Source organism: Pteropus alecto, unplaced genomic scaffold, assembly GCF_000325575.1.
Source record: "Pteropus alecto unplaced genomic scaffold, ASM32557v1 scaffold196, whole genome shotgun sequence".
NCBI classification, from domain to species: Eukaryota; Metazoa; Chordata; class Mammalia; order Chiroptera; family Pteropodidae; genus Pteropus; species Pteropus alecto.
Window position 1 is genome coordinate 4,414,716 of NW_006439717.1, and position 8,774 is coordinate 4,423,489.

Below are 8,774 nucleotides of genomic sequence, written 5' to 3' on the forward strand. Positions count from 1 at the left end.
TAATATGCCTATAGAGTACACAATTAAGGACCTTGTAATCAAGACTAAATCATATGAGCTTATACATCTTGTACTATCTTTGGGAATACTTTTATTCAGTTTGGAAAGTAATTTGTTCAAACTTGGTAATTCATATGTGGAATGAAATAATAACATAGGTCTCCCATAGGGCTGCTGTTCTCTGTATATCTAACTCAGTTAGATAATGTGAAGTTTGATTTTAACTGACCTGAAGAAAGTACACAAAAAATAAATTCTTTAAAGTTTTTTTTTTACTCTTTTCTGTTATTACACATTATGTAAAGCATAATATATGTGGATCTATATGTTATAACATAGTATATCCACATTTGTGTATAGATAAAATGTACTTAATTCTTAAATTATGGAACGGATTTCAATTCTTCACTTACTAAGTATTTACTGAGAAACTGAGGACATCAAATAGCTTACAGATGAGACTGTTTTATTTTTGGCTTTAACTAGAGCCATGAGCCAAACAAACATACCTTCAGATGGGAAGTGAGTATTTTGGTAATTTAAGCACACTTTCATTTTCTACCAAAGTAGAAAAGCTTGCATAAACAAATCAAAATTATCAGGAACATGGAAGTATAAGATAAAGCAAAATATATTATCGGGCTAGTTTTTCTTTGCTATCCTAAATGGTAGTAAGTATACAATTTGAGCATACGTATACTTATATATTTTTAAAATTGAATCACATTTTAAATGAATTAAGGCATTTCTCTACCTAAGGAATTACTCAGCAAATTCTTCTGAAATGTGAATAATTGTTCCACACCGTATTTTGGTGTTTTCAAACTTCGGTCATTTATATGCCACCTTCATAATTTTCATCATATTTATAGACATTTGTACCAATATTTACTTAATATTTTTTCTCTAATTCTTCTCACTTTTTAAATTTAAATACAAATTTACTACTATCAATATAAATGAAAATAACTTGGAAATATAAATATGTACCTATTAAAATAAAAGAATTGACTATTATCACCAAAATACAATACCAGTGTTGGTAGATGTATAACATTAGGAAACACTGTCCTTATATGATTATAAATTTAGATTTTGATCAATTTAATTTTCTTAAAACACCATTTAGATAGATAATAAACCCTTTGAGGGCAGAAAATGCTTCTTGTTTGTGCATCCTTGTTTCCCTAGCACTTAGTACTTGGCACATAACAGGTATTCAGTAAATATCAAATGGTAAATTAATGAGCGATACATATATTTGTGTATACATTCTCTAAAATACTACTTAGTAGTAATAATTTACATAATAAAATAATAAACTGTATATGAAAATACATTATGGCCAACATATGTTGGTATCACCAGTCTTCAAAAAACTAATATAAAGCAAAGCATTTCTATTAATCTTTAATGAGTATGTTTATAGATCAAGAAAGGTTGCCGTCATGTAAATAAAAAGAAGTGAGGACGAGGCAGTATAGGAGTGGGCATTGTGATTGAAAAGAGTGACAAGAGAAAATAAGCGAGAAGTAAAAATTGAAATATATCTCATGGAATCGAAGGTGATCCTGCAACTGTTCAGGCAAGGAAAAAAGGACTAAATTAAAATCTAAATATAGACACAAAAGTTGCTTCAGTGGAGCAAGCTCCGTTCCATTCATAGTTACTTCTAAATCACAAACACTAATGACCAAATTCTTCTAAAATGAGATATTCTATTTTTTTCCTTTTTAAAATTTTTTCAATTAAAACAAGATATTCTAAACAACCCCTTTATGGCCTTTTTCCAATAAATTCGCTTCTAAAGCTTTAATCCCATTCTGTTTTCTTTTGTTCATGCACTTAAGAAATGACATAATCAATTTTCTGCCTCCTTTGCATGAGAATAAAGACCCTGTAAAGCTGAAATGAGCATAACACTTTAGTCCTATTTATAATCGGAGGTTCATCAGTTAGGAAAGCCTTTGAAATACAAATAGGCTTTTTCCTATTTTCATTTGAAATAAACCTATGAGGCCTTAGTAAATGGAAGCAATTCACATCAACTGTCAGGAAGTCGGTGGTTAGCTGATTTGGTCACTAACAATTATGTTGACAGTAGGAATAACTAAGAGTAGAAACTATCTCTTCAGAAGAAGAACTACAGAGGCAAAAACATTCTTAGTTCAGAAATAATGTTAAAATTTTGCAGTGATATCAAATATGTATTTTTTGACCTGTTACCTAATCTAAGAACATGGTTTGTACCTTGTTTTAATGAAAGAACTCTGGACTTATCGAGAACCATATGATTTCACTCATATGTGAGATATACAACTGAAAGCAACAAACGAACAAGATAAACAAACAAAACTTATAGACACAGACAACAGTTTAGTGGTTGCCAGAGGGAAAAGGAGAAGAGGGGAAGGTACATAAGGATAAAGGGGGTCAAATATATGGTGACAGAAGGAGATTTGACTTTGGATGTAAACACACATACGATATACAAATAACATATTATTGAATTGTACACCTGAAACCTATATAATTTTATTAACCAGTGTTGCCCCAATAAATTTAATAAAAAATAGAAAAGAACTGAGTGATGGCTTATTTCTCTTTTTAAAAAAAGTTTATTAAAAAAATGTGTCTCTTTCAAAATTGAACATAACGAGAGAGGAAATTTAAAAAGAACATGAAAGGAATATATATTTCCAAGAATTTAGAGTTAGACGAGAGTGAAATAGAAAGGAAATGGGTTCTACTGAACTGGAGTGGACTGTCTAGGGGGATGGGACTAAAAAGCAGCTGACCTTCCCTTCAGCATGAGGGACATCATCATGCCTGGTCACTGTAACAGGAAATAACTGTGGAATGTATATAAGAAAGAGCTATCCTATCCTGGCACGTGGAGTCTTCAGTCATGGCATAAAGCTGTCAAGGGAATGGGGTGCATGTGGATATCTTTGGCAGCTACAATGGTGCAGTAGCATCAGATCATTTAGCAGAGTCTAAGTTAACCCAGCACTCAGAAACTCAGAAGATATTTGAGAAGGGGACACTTAGTAAGACAACTATAGGAGTTACTTTTCCCTCTATGAGCAAAGAATGACTTGAATGGGGTTGAATGTTTCCATTATGCAACAGACTGAACAGGAAAATAAAGGGCTCAGAATATTTGGGTATAGTAATAAGCCACTAATGAGAGTATATGGGCCTCAAAATACATAGCTCGCTTTGTTTAGAACGTTTCGCCAATTTTAGTTTGTCTACTTGTATGAAGGAGCACATACCTAAAAGTCAGGCGGCTATGAACTTTTAGGTGACTTTGATTAAATCTTATAATTTTCTTTTGCCTCATTTTCTTCGTATGTCTGATGTGTTACCTACATGGCAAGTTTTTTGTTTTTTGTTTTTTGGGGTTTTTTTTTTTGAGGATTGAATGAAGTAATATATGTGAAACCCATTAAAAAGTTACGTAAATGGTATATAGTCTCAAAAATATGAAGCACGTTGATTCATGAATGCTATTGCCATTTATTCATGACCAACGATGTATTGGTCAGGTTGGGATAGGTTATGCTAATAGTAATAAAAGACCCTAAAATCTCAGTGGCTTAAAGCAAAAAAAGTTGATTTCTTGCTCATACTATATTTGTCCATCCTCACTCAGGAACTTGGGCTGACTATTAGAAATTGCTGGTCATTGTGATGAGGGAAGGGTACATGTGGGTCACAGTCTGCATCTTCAAGGCTCTGCCTAGAAGTGACATGTGTCACTCCCTAATTAGCTTCAGGAAGTCACATGGCAATCCTAGCTTGTATCTAAAAGAAGAGCTGGAAATATTTGATGAGCAGCACTAATGACTATTGCAGATGGTTTCTTTCCATTTTCTACACTTGGATGACTTTTGCAGCAGAAAAGCTGTCTAGATGTTTCTCCTGTTACTAATACTACTATATTCTTTCTACATACCTTTCAATAACCCAGTAGACTTTCTTAATCTTATGTTTTCTAAGTTTTGAGGATTTGCTGGCACTAAAATTTTAGTAGCCATTTAGTAGAATATTTTAGTTTCTTTGAGAGAAAAGCAGCAATTGTTTAACATCCTATTTTTGTTTTCTTTGCCAAACAGACATTGATGAGTGCTCTGATGGCTTTGTTCAGTGTGACAGCCGCGCTAACTGCATTAACCTGCCTGGCTGGTACCACTGTGAGTGCAGAGATGGCTACCATGACAATGGGATGTTTTCACCAAGTGGAGAATCATGTGAAGGTCAGTACAAGGAGAAGACCTGGAGTTTAAGAAGTCCATTTGAACTTGAGGAATATACAGTTAAATGTAAATAGTAGAATTTGACCTAATGTTTAAGTTATTGGTGATTTTTCCTGCATGTTTATACAACAGTGATTGGAAACATGCTAACATCTAACTCTTGCTTGCTAATTATAATTGATTTTTAGATAATTAAAATTTGTGATGCTAAACCAATTCTCTGTGGATATTTGCAACTGTTAAAGGGTGTTTTTAGAATGAATAAACCCATAATATCAAATAAATTTTTGAATGGTAGCATGCAAAAATCTGACCCTAAATAAAATAAAGAAAAAAAAAAGATGAGGAAAGCAGGATAGAGAGAAAAAGGGGGTAGAGAAAATACAGTGATGATATGGCCAAATAATATACATAATACATGCTATTCTGGGCTGTTTCTAACATACCACCTGCGTGGCAAAGTAAGAGATATTTATTGAATGTTGAATACAGAAGACATGGTCCCTGCTTAAAAGATTTCAATCTAATAAGAGTGGAAAATTCAACCAGATTATATTCAATTATTTACCATTAATTTTGAATTATTTTCAGTGAATTGACAGACAACTCTACTTTCCTATATCTTCTGTTAAGGGGTACAATTTTTAGAAAGCGGATAGAGTAAGCAAAGCCCAGTGAATAATTGCCAGAGAAACCACCCGCACTGAAAGGGTTTGCCATCAGAAGTTAGGCACAGGAATGCAGAACAAAACGAACCTCAAAATGTCATTATTTTCTCCATTTGCATTTATACCTTCATTGAGTAAGAGCCTGAGAGAATAATGTGGCTAAAATGACACTGTCATTGAAAGCCTTGGAAATTCTAACTTAACAGTACTTAACACCTAAATGACAAGATGTCTTTTATCTTCGTGCCCCAAAGGTTTTCACATAGAGAAAAGGGAAACAGACTTCTGTGATAGATGCCAAGGCTCCCAGCATGCTTTGCCAGCAGCTGCAGAGCCCTGGACCTTGAGCAGAAGGTCCATTTGGATTTTTACATAGGAATGGAACTACTGTTGCCTTACCAGGAGTGAAAACCTGGCATTTGCAAATAACAACTTAACTGTGGTCTGAAGGCTTTACCTTGCACTTGTCAGTGTTCCAGAGTGAATATACTCCTAATCCAGTAGAGAATGCCAGGAACCACAGATTGCAGTTTAAGAAGCAGATCATTGTGATTCTGCTCTTCTCTGATAAACTATTTTTCCAATATGCTGTGGTATATAATGAGAAAAAAAGTCTTCAGAGCTACTTTTTTGTTAATATTGTATTTTAAGTTGCACACATAAAGAATGAATATTAACTGATTACAGATAGTATAAGTCATATAGAAATATATAGATTAAAGCTGAAAATGCAGCTTCGTTTTATTCCTCTTTTCCCCATCCTTTCCACTTCTCCTCTAGGGAGATAACTTGTGTTTAATTTTGCTCGATATCCTTGCATACCCTTTTTATGTTCATCAGAACATAAATAGAAAAAACATACACTGCTGACTATCTTTCTTTACATTTGTAACTGCAGTCACTATTAGTTATCTATTGATGCATAACAAATTACCCCCAAAACTTAGCAACTAAAAACAACAAAAATTATCTCACAGCAGCTTAGCTGGATACCTGTTTCGATGTTTCACATAAGATTGCAGTCAAGTTGTGGGCCAGGGCTGTGGTCTTATCACGAAGACTTGTCTGGGATGGAAGTGGGGGAAATGGGAAGCTATTTCCAAGGTCGTTCATGTGGCTATTGGCAGGCCTTGTTTTTTTTTAACACATGAGCTGCCTCAAAACATGAGAGCTGTCTTCCCCAGAGTAAGCAATTCAAGAGAAAGCAAGTACCAAAGATGGAAGCCACAACCTTTTCATAACTTAATCTTATCTGTGAGCTTTCATCACTTTTTCCATATTCTATTCATTGGAAGTAATTCTGCATTCTGGAGAGAAGATTACATAAGAACCTAGATATTAAATGATAAAGAGCATTGAGGGTTATCTTATAAGCTGCCTACTATAAAGACCATCAGCATTGTCCAGCATTTCCCTCACTCCTGTTTCATTGAGTAAAGTTTCATTTCTCCTATGAAAATTTAAACCCTCCATTGTACCTTGCATCCCATCTCTTCTCACCTGTGTGAAGTCTTTGCCCTTATATTACCCACTTTTTCTTCCCTGTCACAAATAACACTTTTCCTACTGCATCATTCTCATTACCACACGAAGAGCCTGGAGTAACACCCATCTTTAAAAAATAAAACAAAAAACAATAAAAAGTAACTTCCCTTTGCCTCACCTGATTCTTCCAATATTCCTCCCATTTTTCTGCACCCTTTTAGAATAAAACTGTTTAAAATAATTTTTTAGACTTGGTATCTCTGCTCTCCTGCTTCCAGTGAGGCCTTAGTCCTGCTGCTCCAGTGAATGCTCTCCTTTTAAGATTACTAACAATTGCCATCTTGCCAAACCCATGGGTTTGCTCGACAACTCAGCCATTTGGCCCAGTTGATTATTTCTTCCTCTCTAAACAACTTTCTTCACTTGGCCTTGAGGATGCCACTCTCTCCTGGCTTTCTCATAAAACTACAAGCTTCTCCTTTCGCTCTCCAGGGAAGAGTAAAATCCAAACCCTAACGATGGTTTACAAGGGCTTACATGATATGGATATTTGGCTTTCCTAACTCTTCTCAAATATACCAAACTGATTCCCTTCTCATGTGTTGTTCTTGTTGTCTGGAATGTCTTTCTCCCACCCCTTTGCCTGCTTCTTTTTGAATTTAATTAAGATTTCCTCTAAAATGGCTTCTCCTGGAGTCTCAATTTAAAATAGCATCCTATCCCTGCCACTATTCACTTACCCTGTTCCACTTTTCTTCATAGAAATTTTAAATTCTCCTGAAATGATTGTATATATTAATATGTTTACTTGCTTATTATCTGCTATATAACGTAAGCTTCAAAAGTCATATGATTTGTTTGCTTGTCAGTCATCAGTGTCTACAAGAATTCTTGGCACATAGTAGATGATATATTTGTTTTTATAATGAAAAAGATTGAAACATATGATAGATAATATTTTAATCAGAAGTATGTTAGGAACATAACCTATGTTAAAAGTGGATATATAATGTGATTTATAGTAGCTATGTTTAAGTGATCAGGACAAAACATGATTAGTGCATTCACGACTGTTCAGAAAATAACAAGGAAAATTAAACTAGCCGTTAAAGTAACACATAATAAACATAAAGAAGGAGGTAAAGAGTTCTATGAGATGTTTACACCCAAAAGGCTTTTCGAGGAAATGCCATAAACACAGAAACAGTGGGAAAATCTTATTTTTAAAAAACCACAATTCTGGAGTGATGATTTTACTATTAATCTTCCAATAGACTTTATAACGATTGTCAGAAAAATCTACTGCTCTTTCAGAAGACAATGTGCTCTGAAGTGTTCTTTGAAAAGAACCCACCTATGTTATTGAAAAAAACAAAAAAGACTAAAATGCTTCTAAACACCTACCAATTTCCTGGAATTTCAGCAATTTGTAGAACTGTAGTATTAATATGTAGAAGGATGCAGTTTTAAGAGTATAATTATTTCTGAGCAGGTGCTATTTTTCTGTTGCTGAACAACAACAACAACAACAACAAAAATTTCAAAGTGGACAAAGCCACAGCAGTGGGTTTACAATTATTCTGAAGTATAGAATTCATACTTGAAGACATCAATAAATAACTGTGCACTGCTTCACTATTTTTTAGACTACAGTTGTATAATCTACAATATACATGTTTACAAGTCACATTCATACAAAATATACTGTTTTGCTCATTTATTTATGTCAGAAGTGTATAGACATTTAATCCCCAGGTAATGTGCCAAAATACCATTTTTCTTGTCTGCATCATCATTTCTACACCCTGAGAATAAAGCCCAGTATTTTTTTAACATAATAATATTTTGTTTTCATGTTTACATTTCATTCTGGGTTATCTTTAAGCTTGGTGAGGTTTTTTGAACTTGCAAGACCCCCCAAAAATGTTTATAAGACAGTATCTTTTAAATGTTATTATGTTCAAGCCAAATACCATAAATCTTTAACCTAAATCAAGAAAAAGGATAAAATGAAATTAATCCAATTCAGCTCAACAGGTAGTTAATGAATATATGCACGGGTACTTTCAGGTACTTTGCCAGGCATCTGTTACATACAAATATATAAAGGAGGATGGTCACTGGTCTCAGCTTGTAGAAGAGGTAAAATACGTATAACAAAAACTATCATACAAGATAGAATGTGGTCAGTTTCTTAATTGAGGAGAAAGCTACAAGGTTGAAAATGATAAAATATTTGAGAAAAAATATAAATTCAGGGCTGTAAGGAATAAAAGAGAGAAATTATTTCCTGTTTGAGATTAAGAAAGGCTTGAGTATCTAGCATTTGTTTTAGGACTTCAAGTGTGATGTATTATTG

At 33.8% G+C, this 8,774-nt stretch overlaps 1 protein-coding gene across 4 annotated transcripts in view; it reads left to right on the plus strand.

The window, feature by feature from the left end:
• Positions 1-8,774, plus strand: part of NELL2 (neural EGFL like 2) — a 300,528-nt gene that overhangs the window by 274,455 nt on the left and 17,299 nt on the right. For 3 of the 4 annotated variants that reach the window (XM_006916875.1, XM_006916874.1, XM_006916876.1), the window contains one exon: positions 4,122-4,262. The exons of the other annotated variant lie outside the window; for it this stretch is intronic. In XM_006916875.1, the coding sequence (XP_006916937.1) occupies positions 4,122-4,262 (141 nt within the window). The remainder of the gene's footprint in view (positions 1-4,121; positions 4,263-8,774) is intronic. 4 annotated transcript variants of the gene reach the window in all.